Here is a 19,846-nt window from a genome sequence, read left to right as displayed (position 1 = left end):
CCACTTGGACAGTGACCCAGCTCCCACGAGGTAGCAGTGCTAACCACTGCACCACCGTGCCGCCCTAGATGGTTGTTTTTAAATCAAAACTCAACAATGGTGTCATGGTCAGAATTAAACTTTTAATTCCAAATTCTTATTGAATTCAAACTTCACCATTTGCTGTGGTGGGATTTGAACCTGGGTCCCCAGAGCATTACAATGGAACTGGTAATGCAGTGACAATATCACTGTGCCACCACCTACTCTGGACTGCAAGTTTTTCTTTCTAATGATTCAGTAGGTAAATAGAGTGCTGAATTAATGTTGCTAAATAAGGCACTCTAAATAGTCTAATTGGGCAAAGACCAATTTAATCATTGCTGCTGAAAGTCCATTGGGTTTGGCCATGATGCTTTATACCTCCCTTCATAAATATCCCAGTAGACATCGCAGCCTTGAGATGGCGAAGGAGAAAACCAACGGCAAAGGGAAATAGTGTCCCTAACACTGCCAAAGCCTTTGCAAATCTGTTCATAGAAGTTGCACCGAGGGTGCTGGCATGCTGAGGTATACATAGAAAAAAGTGCATGCAATGTTGTTCTAAGGATGTCCCAAAGCATTCCATAAGCAAGGAGTTATGACAAACTTGTAAAACACTGGTTTGACCTCAGGTGGTGTATTGCGCCCAGTTCTGGACGCCACACTATAGGAATGATGCGAATGATTATGAAGGTGGGTGGCCCAGGGAGAGGCACTTTTTTTTATGTATTTAGAATTTTTCTCCAATTAAGGGGCAATTGAAAAAATTGAAATTGAAAATTGCTTATTGTCACGAGTAGGCTTCAATGAAGTTACTGCGAAAAGCCCCTAGTTGCCACATTCCGGCGCCTGTCCGGGGAGGCTGGAACGGGAATTGAACTGTGCTGCTGGCCTGCTTGGTCTGCTTTAAAAACCAGCGATTTAGCCCAGTGAGCTAAACCAGCCCCTTTAGTGTGGCCAATCCACCTAACCTGCACATCTTTGGGTTGTGGGGGTGAAACTCACGCAGACATGGGGAGAATGTGCAAACTCCACATGGACAGTGACCCAGGGCCGGGATTCAAACCCGGGTCCTCAGCGCTGCAGTCCCAGTGCTAACCACTGTGCCACATGCCACCCGTAGCCCATTGCACTTGGGATGTGCCTGTGATGTCCCCAAATGTGGGCTACTTGACTGCAAAAGTTTTTTTGAATGCCTTTGAGGGACAGAAAAGATTCATGAGAATGGTTCCAAGGATGAGTAAAGTAGGTGCACAGATTGTAGAAACTGGGGCTATTCTCCTTAGCAAAGAGAAGATTGAGAGGAGATTTGAGATAGTGGAGGCATTCAAAATCATGAGGGGCCTGGACAGGGTAGGTAGGGAGACACTGTTGCGGTTGGCAGAAGGACCCAGAATTTGAAGATCCTGATTTAAGGTGATTGGGGCAACAGTGACACAAGGAAAGACTGCCTGAGAGTGTGCAGGAGGCAGATTCAAATGAGACCTGTAATAGGACTTTTATCCAAAGAGAAAAAAACTTTTAGGACTACTATGGGGACTAGGTGAAGTTGTTCTTGCAGAGATCCAGTACAGATACAATGGGCTGAAAGGCCTCCTTCCTTCTCTGTTGTAACAATTATCTGATTCCATGGCATCTTTGAAGTTCATGAGAAGTGTGGTCGCTTTTATTTTGTGGTAAAACAGCACCCAATTGCCTACAGCAGGACCTCACCAACAAAAGATGATCAGTTTACCGTTTTAGCTGGCTGAGAGCTACCCCAGACTCCGGTGAAAAAAATGCCATTGGACCTTTGGGTGCAATCCAATGGCCACACTGCGTCAGAAAAGCAGCTCCCTGTGGCACAGGGTTTCAATGTAAATCCCGACCACTTTTTGGTAAATCTGATATTACAGCGAGACAGTTAGCCTCACTCTAATGTGCAGATTCCCTCGGTACCTGAGGCTTTGGGATTCATCCCGTTCCCCTCCAAGACCTCGGGCGAGCACCGTTCAGCATTGGTCCCCACAGAATATCGCACACCTACATGATGGATGTGCTCTCTAAAATGGGGTTTGGGGAGGGAATTCGCAATTGGATCAAACTGCTCTACACAAACATCTATAGCGCAGTCTCAATCAATGGCTGGGAATCAGAAAAGTTCCAGATCAAATCTGGAGTCAGGCAAGGCTGCCCTCTCTCCTCGGACCTGTTTGCGTGCTGCATAGAACCTTTTGCCGAGTCCATCAGGAAGGATTCGGATATGAGAGGAGTGACAATCCCAGGCAGCGGAGGCGTGCAAGTCAAAGCCTCCCTGTACATGGACGACGTCGCCGTCTTCTGCTTGGATCCCGCGTCTGTACGCAGGCTCTTGGACCCTGCGACCAGTTTGAACTGGCCTCAGAAGCCAAGTTAAACCGCGGCAAGAGCGAGGCCATGTTCTTTGGGAACTGGGCCGACCGGTCCTTTGTCCCCTTCACGGTCAGGTCAGATTACCTGAAGGTGCTGGGTATATGGTTCGGAGCGTTCGGAGGTACTCTCGGTGTTACTGTACGTGGCGCAGGTCTGGCCCATCACTTGGACCTACGCCGCAGCAGTCACCCGGGCCATCTTCAAATTCATTTGGAGATCCAAGATGGACCGGGTCCGAAGAGACAATGTACAAACCTCTAGGTAAAGGAGGGAGGAACGTACCCAACGCTGCCCTCAGCCTGATGGCCACCTTTGTGGGCAGATGCATCAAGCTGTGCGTAGACCCCGGGTATGCAAACACCAAGTGTCACTTCATACTGAGGTTCTACCTGTCCCCGATGTTACGAAGGATGGGCCTGGCCTCATTGCCGCGGAACGCTCCAAGTAGTTGGACCGTGCCGTACCACCTGTCCCTCGTGGAAAATTTTTTGAAGGAAAACACCTTTGACCACAAGGCAATGAAGCAGTGGTCAGCACGTAATGTCCTCGAGGCCCTCAGGGAAAAGGAGACTGTGGAGGACGTTGGATGGTTCCTTGAGCAGACTGTCAGAGTCATCTGGCAGAATGCCTCATCACCAGAACTTTCAAACAAGCACCAAGACCTAGCTTGGCTGGTGGTGAGAAGGGTCCTCCCTGTCAGATTCTTCATGCACACCGGAAGGCTCAGCACCGTTGCACGCTGCCCTCGGAGTGGCTGTGGGGGAAATGAGACAGTCACACACCTCCTTGTGGAATGTGCCTTTGCAAAGAAGGTCTGGAGAGAGATGCACTGGTATTTGTCAAGGTTCATCCCTAACAGCTCTGTGACACAGGACTTTGTGCTCTACGGACTGTTTCCAGGGACACACACCGAGACAAACATCAACTGCTGCTGGAAGGTCATCAACTCGGTGAAAGACGCTCTTTGGTCTGCCCGAAACGTGCTGATCTTCCAGTGCAAAGAATTGTCCTCGACTGAGTGTTGCAGACTGGCACATTCCAAGGTCCAGGACTACGTGCTGAGGGATGCACTCAAGCTCAGGGCAGCTGCCGCCAAGGCGCAATGGGGAAAGACCACTGTGTAAGGTCTTACCAGCAAATGTACACCGAGGAGTGGGTAACAGTGTAAAGCCCCTCGGTCCGGGTCTTCAATACCTCAATGTATGAAAGTAACAAAGCAATGTAAATATTTAAGAAAGAACCGTAACTTAAAGTAGGATACGAGTGTAACGTTACCCAATTGAATTGAAGAAAGACAAATGAATGTAACTTAGATGGGAATGTACAGTCAAGACAATTTGAAATGTTCTGTAAAGTTTATTATAAATCTTATGAATAAAGTATATTTTTTGAAAAAAAAATTGGTCCCCACAAACGGGGACGAGATGGAATGGCACTCGTGAGGACCTCCCAAGCGATCGGAGGCCCTCCCATAGTGCGTGCAGGCTGGGGCGTGTGGGGATGGCCGCTTCGGTGGACTCCAGTAAATGGAGTACTGTCTCTCGCTACACTGGGGAGTCCCAGCGAGCGGAGCACCCCAGTGTACAAAACGGGGCCATGTGCGGCCTCGGACACGTGTACCCTATTGAGGCCCCTTACACAAGGCGAGATGCGTTGTACAGCCATGTGTATCGGCACTGCGAGCCCCGGGAAACTTGTGGCTAAACATGCTCGCTGTGAGACTCTCCCCATTTGGTTGAATGAAGCCCTTTGTATCCATCCAGTGCTTCAGTTTAACATCTCGTGTGAAACACAGCAGTTCCAATAACACCCTCTCAATTCTGCAATGAAATGTTAGCACGGATCTAGAGTACAACTTTAACGAATAACTTTAACTCAAGAGGGAAGTGTGCTGCCATAGAACCAAGCAGAAACAGCGAGGGAGAGGAAAGAACGAATTCAGGAAATTTATTGAGGGGAAACTTAACAAAAGTAAAAGAAAAATCCAGAACTGAATGCGAGTGACAGAAAAAGAAAATATCACAGGTAAAAAGAAAGAGACTTAAGGCAGGTCTAACGATATCTGATGTTGAGATTTTTTAATTGTCTAAAATTAACAGCAGAGAAACGTACATAAGGAATGGGAGGCAGAGATTCCACCACACATCAGAGAGAAAAAGTGCCTGCAAACCAAAAAATATAAAAATTATGCATTTCCCTTCAACTAGTGGTTTCACAAAGCATTCTTTAAATGACAAAAGATCTTACCAACCCCCCCCCCCCCCCCCCCCCCCCCCCCACACACCAAACAGTCCACATGCAGTTATCAAGTCAACTAAGCACAGTGGTAGCACAGTTGCTTCCCAGCTCCAGGGTCCCAGGTTAGATTCCTGGCTTGGGTCACTGTGCGGAGTCTGCACTTTCTCCCCATGTCCTCCGGGTTCCTCCCACAGTCCAAAGATGTGCAGGTTAGGTGGATTAGCCATGATAAATTGTCCTTAGTTTGTTCTTAGTGTCCAAAAAGTTTAGGTGGGGTTACCGGGTTAGGTGGTCTTAAAGCTCTTTCCAAGGGCAGGTGCAGACTTGATGGGACAAATGGCCTCCTTCTGCACTGTAAAATCTATGATTCTAAGCATGTGACTGAAAAAAGTATTCCTGAGAAGTTGTTTTCTTCCAGTTAGGTATTTTTACAGTGGGGTATATGTACACAGTTCTGGTCCAGGTTAACAGAGAGCATGAGAGGGCAGCAAGGCGCAGTGGTTAGCACTGCTGTATCACGGCGCCGAGGCCCCAGGTTCGATCCCGGCTCTGGGTCGCCGTCCACGTGGAGTTTGCACATTCTCCCCGTGTTTGAGTGGGTTTCACCCCCACAACCCAACGATGTGCAGGGTAGGTGGATTGGCCATGCTAAACTGCCCCTTAATTGGAAAAAATGAATTGGGTACTCTAAATTTTTTTTAAAAATAGAGCATCTGCTGGTTTATTCTTTTAATGTCTTCAACATCATAATCCAGGTTGCCAGTTTTACTTCCCAGCCATAGATTTTGCAGTGCTGTTGCTCCAGATTCTCATGCCTTGCTACTGTTCCCAGTCTTTTTGTGATTATTAAGTTTTTTAATTTCTCAGGGTACTATTTTTCAATAAAACTGCAAATGATTGCAAAGAATGTAATGCTAAATTTGATTAATCATTCCCTCCCTCCCTATTATTTAAGTATCAACTAGCAGTTATTAGCAGTAAAAGCTAGGTTCTCGATTAAGGGTTTTATGTTGTACAGAACATAGAAAAATACAGCACAGAACAGGCCCTTCGGCACACGATGTTGTGCCGAACCTTTGTCCTAGATTATCATAGAATTTACAGTGCAGAAGGAGGCCACTCGGCCCATCGAGTCTGCACCAGCTCTTGGAAAGAGCACCCTACCCGACGTCAACACCTCCACCCTATCCCCATAACCCAGTAATCCCACCCAACACTCAGGGCAATTTTGGACCCTAAGGGCAATTTATCATGGCCAATCCACCTAACCTGCACATTTTTGGACTGTGGGAGGAAACCGGAGCACCCGGCGGAAACCCACGCACACACGGGGAGGATGTGCAGACTCCACACAGACAGTGACCTAAGCCCGAATCGAACCTGGGACCCTGGAGCTGTGAAGCAATTGCGCTATCCACAATGCTACCATGCTGCCCTTAAGAACAAATTAATCTACACTCCATTATTCTACCCTAATCCATGAACCTATCCAATAGCCGCTTGAAGGTCCCTAATGTTTCCAACTCAACTACTTCCACAGGCAGTGCATTTCATGCCCCCACTACTCTCTGGGTAAAGAACTACCTCTGACATCCCCCCTATATCTTCTACCATTCACCTTAAATTTATGTCCCCTTGTAATGGTTTGTTCCACCTGGGGAAAAAGTCTCTGACTGTCTACTCTATCTCTTCCCCTGATCATCTTATAAACGTCTATCAAGTCGCCACTCATTCTTCTCCGTTCTAATGAGAAAAGGCCTAGCACCCTCAACCTTTCCTCGTAAGACCTACATTTTCCAATAACCCATGTTTTTTACACACAAAGACTGAAAACCATCAGGTGAAAGGCAGTTAGAAGGCAAGGCTCGCACACAAAACATAGTCTCAATTTTGATGTCATGCATAGCCTTCATGTTTATGCAATGGTATGATAAAGCACACAGCAATTTCAGAAGCAGAAATAGGGTTGGATATAGGATAGAAATTTCTTTGAAGTAATAACCGAGGAGCTGTGACATACAAACTGAGGCGATAAAAGTGTCACCTTTGCAAGGGTGTAGAATTATAGTGTACAAAGTTTGCATTTAAATAATGGTTTGGATGGAAGGTTTTATGGCACAGAGATAGTGACCCTATCTGTGAGCTGGAAGCTCCGGGTTCAAGTCCCACTTTAGCAGTTGATGGCCATGGAGTCCATTTTGTTGAGCTGGTAAAATTGTAAAATGCCTAAATATCCCAGGCCAGGCAACACACCAGTGTTTTCAAAGTTAAAGTCATCATCACAACTTATCCTCATAGAACTAGACTTTTTTGGCTATGGATATTCTTAATTAAGGAAGGTTGGAAAGGACCAGCAAGATAAAAATCTGCATTGCTCGGGTAGACTCGTAGAGCAGGGTCTGCAGCTGGAAAATGTAGTGCTGCCCTTGGCTCAAAAGAGTAGCCACATCTGTTCCTAGATGTCCTTAGCTTAGCACTTACTGTTGGATAGTCCCAAAGCTTTAAACCCATAACATTTTCACACTGTACTCTATTTCACCACTACTAACAAAGTAGCTTCCTATAATTAACTTATGACTTGAGTTTTTCTAATGAAAATCTTCTCCATTCCTCAGTGCCAAAATATGCAGACAGCAAGCTGCTGGATGGATAGATCACTCTTCCCTCACACAAACCAGAATAGCACAAACAGGCTCTTTGTATAGTACAATGGGAGGTTTGTTGCTGATTGTAATGGAAATCTTTATCACATACAATCCGCTGAAAACAATGGAAGATAGGCTTTTTGAGTGAACATACAAGGCATGGTTTTGGTTGCCAGATAGAGAATGCACACACAAAAAATAATTCAGTTTCAGAGAGCTTTAGATAGCGATAGAGAATTACAGCACAGAACAGGCCCTTCGGCCCACGATGTTGTGCCGAACTTTTATCCTAGGTTAATCATAGCATTTTGGACACTAAGGGCAATTTATCATGACCAATCCACCCAACCTGCACATCTTTGGACTGTGGGAGGAAATCGGAGTACCCGGAGGAAACCCACGCACACACGGGGAGGATGTGCAGACTCAACACAGACAGTGACCCAAGTCGAAATCGAACTTGGGACCCTGGAGCTGTGAAGCAATTGCGCTATCCACAATGCTACCGTGCTGCCCTTAAGAAGAAATGAATCTACACTCCATTATTCTACCCTAATCCATGTACCTATCCAATAGCCGCTTGAAGGTACCCAACGTTTCCGACTCAACTACTTTCACAGGCAGTGCATTCCATGCCCCCACTACTCTCTGGGTAAAGAACCTACCTCTGACATCCTCCCTATATCTTCCACCATTTACCTTAAATTTATGTCCCCTTGTAATGGTTTGTTCCACCTGGGGAAAAAGTCTCTGACTGTCTACTCTATCTCTTCCCCGATCATCTTATAAACCTCTATTAAGTCGCCCCTCATCCTTCTCCGTTCTAATGAGAAAAGGCCTAGCACCCTCAACCTTTCCTCGTAAGACCTACTCTCTATTCCAGGCAACATCCTGGTAAATCTCCTTTGTACCTTTTCCAAAGCTTCCACATCCTTCCTAAAATGAGGTGACCAGAACTGTACACAGTACTCCAAATGTGGGCTGACCAAGGTTTTGTACAGCTGCATCATCACCTCACGGCTCTTAAATTCAATCCCTCTGCTAATGAACGCGAGCACACCATAGGCCTTCTTCACAGCTCTATCCACTTGAGTTGCAACTTTTAAAGATCTATGAACATAGACCCCAAGATCTCTCTGCTCCTCTACAGTGCCAAGAACCCTACCGTTAACCCTGTATTCCGCATTCATATTTGTCCTTCCGAAATGGACAACCTCACACTTTTCAGGGTTAAACTCCATCTGCCACTTCTCAGCCCAGCTCTGCATCCTATCTATGTCTCTTTGAAGCCGACAACAGCCCTCCTCACTATCCACAACTCCACCAATCTTCGTATCGTCTGCAAATTTACTGACCCACCCTTCAACTCCCTCATCCAAGTCGTTAATGAAAATCACAAACAGCAGAGGACCTAGAACTGATCCCTGCGGTACGCCACTGGTAACTGGGCTCCAGGCTGAATATTTATCCAACTGTTATCCAACTGGCCAAATTTCCCACTATCCCATGCCTCCTTACTTTCTGCATAAGCCTACCATGGGGAACCTTATCAAATGCCTTACTAAAATCCATGTGCACTACATCCAAATGCTTCGTCACCTCCTCAAAGAAGTCAATAAGTCTTGAAAGGCAAGACCTACGCCTCACAAATCCGTAATGACTATCCCTAATCAAGCAGTGTCTTTCCAGATGCTCAGAAATCCTATCCCTCAGTACCCTTTCCATTACTTTGCCTACCACCGAAGTAAGACTAACTGGCCTGTAATTCCCAGGGTTATCCCTATTCCCTTTTTTGAACAAGGGCACGACATTCGCCACTCTCCAATCCTCTGGTACCATCCCTGTTGCCAACGAGGACGAAAAGATCATTGCCAACGGCTCTGCAATTTCATTTCTTGCTTCCCATAGAATCCTTGGATATATCCCGTCAGGCCCGGGGGACTGGTCTATCCTCAAGTTTTTCAAAATGCCCAACACATCTTCCTTCCTAACAAGTATCTCCTCGAGCTTACCAGTCTGTTTCACACTGTCCTCTCCAACAATATGTCCCCTCTTGTTTGTAAATACTGAAGAAAAATACTTGTTCAAGACCTCTCCTATCTCTTTTGACTCAATACACAATTTCCCGCTACTGTCCTTGATCGGACCTACCCTCGCTCTAGTCATTCTCATATTTCTCACATATGTATAAAAGGCCTTGGGGTTTTCCTTGATCCTGCCCGCCAAAAATTTTTCATGCCCTCTCTTAGCTCTCCTAATCCCTTTCTTCAGTTCCCTCCTGGCTGTCTTGTATCCCTCCAGCGCCCTGTCTGAACCTTATTTCCTCAGCCTTACACAAGTCTCCTTCTTCCTCTTAACAAGGCTTTGGGGTCCCAAAATGTATGCAGAGTTACACTGGAGTTTACCCAGCTATAACAGCACAGCCTAATACTACAGAACTAGTAATATTCTGTTGTTTATTCAGTTTGTTCAGCAAGTGTTACTGTATCCATTAGGGAACTGGGTTGACAGGTTTTCTTGACAGCTGGACAGAATGCAAGCTCCCTCCGACAGTTCTAACCCTTCAGGCTGGCTAAAATAATTAACCAAATGTGCCACAGGGGGTTGACTTGGATTCAAACTATCAATATATGTCACTTTGGACCCTGTTTCTCCTTTCCCCAGTGACCATTAGACTGGGTAAATAGGGATCGGGGATCTTATGGCACATAAGATGGGTAGCATTCCAACCGCTGAGCGAGAAGTTCCAGGTTCAAGTCCCACTCTGGGACTTGATGGCCAAGGAAGATGCGTTCGTAACATGGCAACTTGTAAATCCTTCCGATTTATGCCAACGGCAGGTGGTAAGAGGAGCGATTCCTGGTCAGCCATGTGATGGAAATAAAATTGGAGGCCTCGACCATCACTATCCATAGCAAAAGTGAATGTTGCCATGGCAACTTTGAATCCTGTCTGGCTTAGCTGGTTTGAATTTGGGATCTGCCTTCGGGCAGAGAACTGAAAAAGAATAGTACCAGGTGCTCCTCACAAATAATATGCCGAGTAGCATAGCTCATCACAAAATGTCATTTCATTAAAACATGGATACGCTATAGCTCATTTTCACCTCTTGGAGATACAGAATCTCAGCAACATCTAGTTAGCCTTTCAACACAATCATGGTAGGTAGTGAGCCCTGTATATGGAAAGCAGGCGTTCTTAAATAATCAACTTTTGGAACAATACCTCCCTGCTCTCGCACCAAGCCACAAAATTTCTTGATCAACTATGCCTTCAACATGATGGAAATAGTTACATAATGCAGCTTCCAATAGGCCAATGACCACAATTTCTTGATATCCAAATGCAATGCTGCATATCAAAGTTACTGGCAGCAACTACTTAATCTCGGCCCTCATATGAGAACTTTTGCTGCAAGAGTTGTGAATGCCCACGGCTGACATATTTACTACAATACTCAGCAACAGGTTAGCGCAGATTAGAGCCATTCCTCCTTGTAACTGAGGGAGAATAAACAAAGATAACATTCAAGAATTGGGTCTCAACTACTCACAGGAATCATTTAAATATTGCCACAGGCTCAAAGCATGCACTCACTCCACATATTTGCACATCAGAAGTTTCTGTGCTTGTTTCGCCCGACAATGCACAAGTACACATTAGCACAAAGGAAACAATCTGGGTTTCAGTTCGTCAATGTTTTCTTTGGTGCCTGGATTTCCTCCATACTCCCATTCTCTTCACTTTTCCCTTTTAAACATTTATTGAATTTCACAAAATTGCATTTCACAGGAATACTTTCCATGACTTGAACAGCAGCAGACTAACAACATTTCGCAAGTATATTAGGCAAAAAAAATATTTTGTAGAGTAAGAATTTTTTTGATGATCAGTGCAACGCCACTAAATTTTGCCAATTTCAGAAATCAGGCTTGATGTGATGGGGAAATAATATAAAAAGGTATCTTAATTGTCAAAATGGTGTCATTCGCCTACTTGTTGCTTCACTTACCATCCATCAGTAGCCAGTGCCCTGTTAATACCCAGATAAGCACAAGCATGACTGAAAGGGAAAATGAGAGTAGTTCAGCAGCAGTGAATCGACCACAGCAGCCAAATGAAATTCTGAAACAAGAACAGAACAGGAATTATGGTTAGTTATTTTTTCCATCAAACAAGTAGAAAATCACACACATCACACTGCCTCCACTGCTGCTGGGAGCTGACAGCAAATGCTGTTGGTATGAATTGAGAGACTTGCTCCATAATGAGTTGAATGTAAAAGACATTTTGTTGTAATCCAGGAGTGAACCAACTGAAAGGGTACAATCAAATTCTTATTACACATTCAAAATTACAAAATTGGACTCCCTCCCACAAAAGTTCACGGTTTTGCGTTTATTGTACATTTATGTATTTGCTCATAGGAGTCTCATGTATAATTTGGAAATATTCTCAAAACCCTACACCAATGTTTTAGAATATAATCGAGGCAGCGGAGGACTGAGGCAGTACTGCATTATTTTGGTGCCATTCTATGGATCGATATCAAATTAAAGGCCCGGATCGTCCGACCAGCGGCAATGATCGGATTGCCACTTCACTCGGAAATTCCCCAGACTCAGTGCGGACGTGCATTTCTTCCAGGACTTTCCGAGTATGGCTTCCACAGATATGTGCATTGCAACATTCCTTGGGGGATGCCCACCGGATAGGAGTGGAATCAGGGAAAGACAGGGCATGCCATCCTTTTGGGCACTAGCTGCGGTATAGTAAGTTTAAAGATCCAGTTTGAATAGGAGTGCGTGGGAGGACAAGGTGGCCAGGGTAGGCAAAGTAGGCGAGGTGCCGGGGGCAAGTAGTCAGGAGGCATAGTCAGGTTGCGTTGGGATGGTTGTCAGGTGGTTGCGCAGTTAGTCAGTTTGGGGGTGGGGGTGTTTAGTTGGCTGGGGGTAGGGTGTGTGAAGTCAGTGGGTTGGTGAGTTGATTGGGGAATCAGCCGTGCATGTACCCAGGTGTTAAGTTTATGTTTCAATCTGTCTAACATTTACTGGGTCACCAAGTACTGCAGAACTATTGGAGACATTTGCAGATGGTCCTGAGGAGCAGGGAAATTACTCAAAAGTTGAAACTTCAGGCTACTTTTCAGGACTTCTGCAGGGTACTGACATGCAATTTCAGTCATACATCCATTCTCTGACACTCCATAGACCGGAAGATTTGACCCAATGTTCCACTTGCCAGTTAAGGTGGATTAAAAGATCCCACAGCAATATTCCAAGACTATTATTCCTGGAAATTCCCCAGTCTCCTGTCCCACATTTTGCCCTCGGGCAACACCAATAAAAATTTGATTAACTGGTTATAAATCTTGTTTCCTGTTTGTGGGACCACTTGGTGTGCAAACTGCCTCCTTTGTTTGCCTGCATAACTGTAGCCATAGTTCAAAGATATTCAATTGGCTGTTATTGGGATATTCAGATGAAAGCACTGTACCCTAATTTGCCTACTTTTGCCTCTTGTGGAGGGAGAAGTCTCATACAACTCAAAAAAGATTAACGATTTTCCCTCTTGACTAAATATTCCACTAAATCAAATGCACTAAAATAATGATGGAAATACAGGGAACGCTGAAGTTTTTTTTTGTAAAGTATTTTTATTCTCCATTTTCGCATTTTCTTCAGAATTTACACCCCACCAACAAGCTGTAAACGGTAACAAATACAAAGTCAATCCCCTTATCAACAACAACGATCCCATCCTCCCACCACCCCAAACAACGGCCCACCTGACAATATAAGCATCAAATAAAACAAACCCTCCCACGGTGGGAAAAACAAAGGAAAAAAAAGAAAAAGCAATCAGGAATCACCTATGGTCACCATTGACCTAGAGTCCACACCACCCCCCCCCCCCCCCCCCCCAAACATTCAATGCAATCCAATCCCCGAAAGAGTACCGTAAATGACACCCATGAATTGTAAACCCCCCCCCCCCCGACTCCTCCCCTCCACTTCCTCTTGCAAAACTCCTTCCCCCAACTTTCCACCCCGGCTAGACTCATCGGAACCTGTTCTGCCAGGCTCAGATAGCCGCAGCCCCTCACTCCCGTTCACTGGCCGGCTTAAATCGGTCAGCGTGGAGGCCCCCGCCCGGGTCTCTTTCCCCCTTGTCTGGTCCCAGGAAAACCAAGAAATCCCCTTTAGCACACAAACCCCGCATACACACCCAAGCCCCAAAGAACCATCATTGCAAGTGAAAGTCCCATCTCTTCCCTTGTCCAAATATATACATCGTTGGCTCATTTAGCACATACACCAGCACGCAGTGAAAAAGTAGTTACACGAGGGTACATCGGTACATGACATTTCTCAATTCATCCAGTCCCTCTGCCTTCGTAAACTCCTCCGCTGCTTCCGCCGTCCCGAAATAAAAGTCATTGGATGTGTAGCTCACCCTCAACTTAGCTGGATATACTATGCCGCACTGTGCCTTACTGATGTACAGTGCCTTCTTCACTCGGCTGAAGGCAGCCCACCTCCTCTCCAGCTCCACCTTAAAATCCTGATATACGCGTATACCAGCTCCAGCCCACTGCACCACCCGCTTCTGCTTTGCCCAGCACAGGACCTTCTCCTTCACACTGTACCTATGAAAACACAGAGTCACTACCCTTGATGGCTCACTCGCCTTTGGTACAGGCCTCCACGACCGATGAGCCTGATCCAGTTCATATCGGGAGGGATCATCCCCCTCCCCCAATAGCTTCATCAAAATACTCAGTCGGCCTCGGGCCTTCCACTCCTTCGGGCAGACCCACAATCCTCAGATTCTGTCGCCTGGATCTGTTTTCCCAAGTCGTCCATTTTTGCTCACAGACCCTAGTGATCTCTATCACCTTCCGCATCTCCTTCCCCATCGAGGTAAGTTGATCACTGTGCTGCAATAATGTCTCTTCCACTTCCTTCAGCGCCTCACCTTGCTCCCGCACCTCCGCCACTGCGCTCAATACCGCCGCCAGCACCGGGGCAATCGCCTCCTCCACCAGCACTTTCAATACCGCCCCCATCTCCTTCTTCATCGCCTCCATGTGTTTTGTGAACTGCCTTTCGAGTTCCGCGGCCATCACCGTAGTAATTTCTTCAGCTGTGGGCAATGCGGCCTCCCCTGGTGCCCCAGCCTACACTTTTCTTGCCGTCCCCGCGGTGACATTTCCACTCCCCGACGGACTTTCAGCCGCTTTTTTCACAGCCGTTTAACTTATTTTCGACATTTCCCTTCACTGTGCCTTCTCCCTGCTTTTGCCACCTCTGTTGCCCCTGGGACCGGGCGTTAAACCCCGAAAATGCCGTTCCCGAACGGGAGCCATCCAATGTGCGGCGGCCTGCCGCCCGCCATCATCGGAAGTTCACAGGGAACACTGAAGGTAATGGTCTGATGTGCAATTTTTTCACCATGTGAAGCATTGACCCACCTATCACAGGTGTAGAAACAAAAATGGCTTTCCCCAAACTCAGCCATTTATCTTCAGTGTAATGTCCTCCATTGAAAAGTTATTACATAGCATTGCAACATCGCAAACATTTATGTACAAGGATGCAGTTAAAAAGAATATGCTATTTGCTTTATTTGTTGTTGAAAGCAATTTAGAATCGAGAAAAGTGTAAAGACCCAATCCCTCTGTGCAGAACACAAAAGTTGGAAAGAGTCTTGTGAAAGAACAAGTTAATGAGCTTGAGGTCAGTTATTTCAGGTCAGTGGGGACTGGTTCAGCTCAGTTGGCTGGATAGCTCATTTATGATGCAGAGCAGGGCCACGAGTTCAATTCCGGTACCAGCTGACGTTATTCTTGAAGGCCCCGCCGTCTCAACCTTGCTCCTCCCCTGAGAGGTGGTAATCCTCAAGCTAAATCACCACCAGTCAGTTCTCACTTGTCTAGGGGAAAAGCAGCCTGTGGCCACTTGGGACTGTGGCGACTTTACTTTTCACTTTAGTTGTTTCAGAGCAGCTTCTTACATTTGCTGCTGGAGGCCTTGCCATCCGTCAGCTTCACTCAGCTGGAAGGTGAACCTCAGTGCCACTTTCCCATTTTTCAGAGTTGCTGTTAGCCCTTCAAACCAAATGATCAGTTCTGGGTACTTATTTACTCCAGACTAGATGCTGACCACAATTCCAACTGATGTATTTCCATTCCCAGAATTCACTCTTGGCATGCTCTCCACAGTACAATAGTAGTTGAAGAATCAAATCTCTTGACTGGTTCAGTTAAGGTAATTTAAGATGCAATCATTCCCTTAAACTGTTGGTGGTGCTGTCCATAGTGTCCATACATTGCAATGCATGCAAAACTTTGGATAACCTCTCCGGACAAACATCAGGAAATGTCATTCAGTTTATCCATCTATCATCCCAAAATTCAAATCTCGGCAAATGTTATTTCAAACTCAGTAACAGAAAACGCATATCATATGTAATAAAATATTGAGGTAGTAATTACATTTCAAGTTGGCAGACTACAACAGACCTACCGGTTACTAAATTCTCGCACATTACAAAAGCCTATTCCATTATTGACCAGATTAGGTGTATCAGCTCCCAAAGAAGGCCATTGAGAACATTTAACAGGTTTCAGCTATTTAATTGTAGCACTGCTTCAAAATATATTTGTAAAATGATTTGCTATGATAATCAAAATTGAATTGGTGCGTGATTCAACTAACCCACTTACAAAACCAAGGGAGGCTCTGACAATGGCTCAGTTGCTATTTGTGCTGCTTGGTGTGATTTAAAAGAAATAACTTGTACATAGAACATACAGTAGAAAGAGGCCATTCGGCCCATCAAGTCTGCACCAATCCACTTAAGCCCTCACTTCCACCCTATCCCCATAACCCAGGAGCACCCGGAGGAAACCCACGCAGACACGGGGAGAACATGCAGACTCCGCACAGATAGTGACCCAGCGGGGAATCGAATCTGGGACGCTGGCGCTGTGAAGCCACAGTGCTAGCCACTTGTGCTACCGTGCTGCCCAGAAAATATCAGTCTATCAGATGTCAAATGACCTAAAGCAAATTGTTATGGAAACAGGTGTGTATATGGCAGCATACATAATAAAAAAGAGATCCAAACTGAAACTCCAGTATTTGGTGAATTCCAGTCTGGATAGCAGTAAAATTCTGCAACAGGCCCACATTTGGAACAGCAGCAAGGGAACATGAGGGAAAATAACCAGAAACACAATTCTTGACTTGCTAATAATTTCTGCTGGGTCAAACAAATCATAAGTTCAACCTTGCTGAAATGATTTGCATGGTGGAGTAGGTAGCTGGCACTTGAGGGTTGAATTTTTGTGGAGCCAGGCTGACCCTAAAAGGCTTTAAAAGCGGCTAGTGGGACCCAATTCAGTGATTCCACGATCATTCTTGGTGCTAGCAAAAGTGTGCATAGTAGGCCCACACCCCGCACTCTTGACCTGCAAGGTTCCACTGCAGAGCAGGCACCTCAAATCCTTCTGCAATTTCCATCGGAATTGGGCCAGCTTCAAGGCCACATAGTTCAAGACCCCTCAGAGCAGTTTATCAACCAAAGTCTGGATTTGGGAACCAGTTTAAAATGTCTTACCTAGGATGTCTTACAAAAGTTGCTCTTCCAACTCTATAAAATGTAAATCAGGCAGAACCATCATAGTATCAATAACAGAAGCTTTACCTCACTTCATACCTCTTAATCTGGAGTAAATAAATAGAGACATTGAAAGAAACAGCTCAAAGAATAACGTACTTTGGCCCATGATGTCAACCAAAGTAAATACCGCACTTCCACCTGCGAAGCCAGACCCGTGTTGAGCTAATCCATTAATTAATTTAGAACGCAGGTAAGCATTCATAATGAAGTCATCTGTGAGCTATATCAACATCTATTTCTCCAGATGGTCTTATTCTGAATGTTTGGCTGAGTGGTGTATTGATTAACTGACATCTTTGAGATTATAAGGAGTTGTTCTCTCTTTCAAAGCAGATATTTTGAATCAAAAAGACCTGTTATTATATGACTCACTGGTTCCATACTACATAGTGCGAGTGGACATGGAGGATCCATGGGGGGGGGGGGAAAAGAAAAAGCATCAAATGGGACAGGAAAGAGAGATTTCCAAAAGCAGACAGTAAGCACTGCTCATTATTGAGCAATTTGGTTCAGTTTGATTCCTTGTTCTGGTCTTAGTTGGTAAACCAACCTCTGTACCCAAGGGCTTATTCTAAAACAGAATTTTAAAAACGTTAATCATAGGCGGTAATAAGTTATTTTAATATCTCAAAGCAAGTGGAGATGATGATCAAATATTAACTTAAAAGTCTAATTTATCTCAAGTACTACGAAATTTCTCTTCTATCATAGATGCTGGAATCCGGCAATAAAAACAGATAACGACACAAATATTGGTACACCTGGTAGCATCTGTGGAGAAAGGTCACAGACCTGAGACGCTAACTCTATTTCTAGCACAGATGCTGCCAGACCGGAGCATTTCCAGTAAGGGCAGGATTACAGCTGGCCAGTGAGCAATTAAGTTTATTTTTTAAAATATGAGTATCCATGTGTTTTACTGGTGTTCTGTGAACTGTATTCTATGATCACATCAGGTTCTAACTGGACCCACTATTTACTGGAACAACATAAGCCAAACTGCATTCTTATTTCATGAAATTAAGAAATCTTTACTGGTGTATAATTAGTGGGCACCGGCAGCATGTGCCATCATTCCATTTTTGTATGAAAACCACTAATTATTCGCCATGATAGTTTGAGAACTATATAGCAGCATTACAAATGAATGCAACAAAACATAATTTAGATAACATGCATCAGCAGAATATCACCTCGTGTATATGGTAGCAAAAATCTGTCATCCCTGTTCAGAGCTAAGTGCCGGCCTACCTATAACATATTCTTTTTTTTAAATTTAGAGTACCCAATTAGTTTTTTTTCAATTAAGAGGCAATTAGGCATGGCCAATCCACCTAACCTGCACACTTTTTGGGTTGTGGGGGTGAAACCCATGCAGACACGGGGAGAATGTGCAAACTCCACACGGACAGTGGCCCAGGGCCGGGTTTCGAAACCGGGGCCTCAGCACCGCAGTACGAGTGCTAACCACTGCGCCACCGTGCTGCCCTACCTGCAACATATTCCGAATACAATTCCAATATTCTAATGGGATATTTAACTCAAGTTCCTAAATTTTATAAGGGCCAACCCCTGTGTGCAGAAACCATATTTTCCTTCCTCGTCATTTTTCTCTTACTTCGTGCCATGTTTCTCTCCTCTCTTCTGCTTGATTTTCTCTCCCGCCTCTCGACTTTCTCCCCAGTTCTCCTTTTCTGCTTCCCTTTCTTAGTCATGTTTTTCTTGCTCCTGCACTCACTGAACCGACTGCATTTTCTGCAGTATCTATGCTGTCCCACGATCGTCTTTGTGACTATCTTATAACAATGGCCTCTAGTTATGCTCTTCCTCACAAGAGGAAACACAAGAGGCGAGAGGGTGATTAGCCCTGCTGCTTCACAGTGCTAGTACAATTCCAGATTCAATTCTGGCCTTGGGTCACTGTCTGTATGGTCTCCTCGTGTCTGCATGGTCTCCTCGTGTCTGCATGGATTTTCACCATGTGCTCCGGTTTCCTCCCACAGTCGAAAAATGTGTGGTTTAGGTGGATTGGCCATGATAAATTGCCCCTTAGTGTCCAGGAAAGTGCAGGTTAGGTTATGGAGTTACAGAGATAGGGCAGGGTGGGCAGGTGAGTGAAATGGGTAGAGTACTGGTTCGACGGTTGGTGTCGGCTCGATGGGCTGAATGGCCTCCTTCTGCACCATCGGGATTCTATGTGCAAACGATGGTGGTCAGGAGGGAAAGGTTAAAGAATTCAAAAAACTATAGTATTATAAGTGATGAAATTCAGCACAAAAACAACCTTCATCGCAAAAGCAACATCAGGCCACAAAAATCTGAATCTACAATTGTTTAAAGAAAGAAACAGAATTTAGCAATATAAACATAGGGCGTGGGCTTTTAATGTGCTCCCTGCGAGATCTCTTGTGAAAATAGAAATCACTGTGCCCAAAAACACCATTTCACCAATGTAAAACTAAAGGCATGGTTGTGAAGTTATATTCAAATACAATGTGGCTTAAGAACCAGACTACCAACTTCATGCTGTTATGTTATCAGCTAATGACAAAAGTACAGATTTTTATTTTTAAAAGCTATGATTTTGAGCACCAAAATTACTAAGTCGTCAGACTTTTTTTATATTATGGAACGTTCTGTCCATAACCTACTCTGATGCTCAGGAGGACAAGATTCAAGTTTATCTTTGTGTGATGGGAATAATGCATAAATATTTTAAAAGGTGTCATTATATAACACCTTCCACAGCCTCGGTACGCCCCAAGGCTCTTCACAAGCTCTTGTTCTCTTATGTAATGACTTGTAGGAAAACATAGCAGTCAATTTGTTTAGAGGAAGTTCTAACAGAAGTAACAAGATAGAAC

At 45.0% G+C, this 19,846-nt stretch overlaps 1 protein-coding gene across 2 annotated transcripts in view; it reads right to left on the bottom strand.

The window, feature by feature from the left end:
• Positions 1–19,846, bottom strand: part of sppl3 (signal peptide peptidase 3) — a 254,970-nt gene that overhangs the window by 71,605 nt on the left and 163,519 nt on the right. For both annotated transcript variants that reach the window (XM_038791581.1, XM_038791592.1), the window contains one exon: positions 11,308–11,420. In XM_038791581.1, the coding sequence (XP_038647509.1) occupies positions 11,308–11,420 (113 nt within the window). The remainder of the gene's footprint in view (positions 1–11,307; positions 11,421–19,846) is intronic.

This window comes from Scyliorhinus canicula, chromosome 1 (assembly GCF_902713615.1).
Source record: "Scyliorhinus canicula chromosome 1, sScyCan1.1, whole genome shotgun sequence".
Taxonomy (NCBI): Eukaryota; Metazoa; Chordata; class Chondrichthyes; order Carcharhiniformes; family Scyliorhinidae; genus Scyliorhinus; species Scyliorhinus canicula.
Note: the sequence above shows the minus strand (reverse complement) of the source record. Positions and strands in the feature narration are given on the sequence as shown.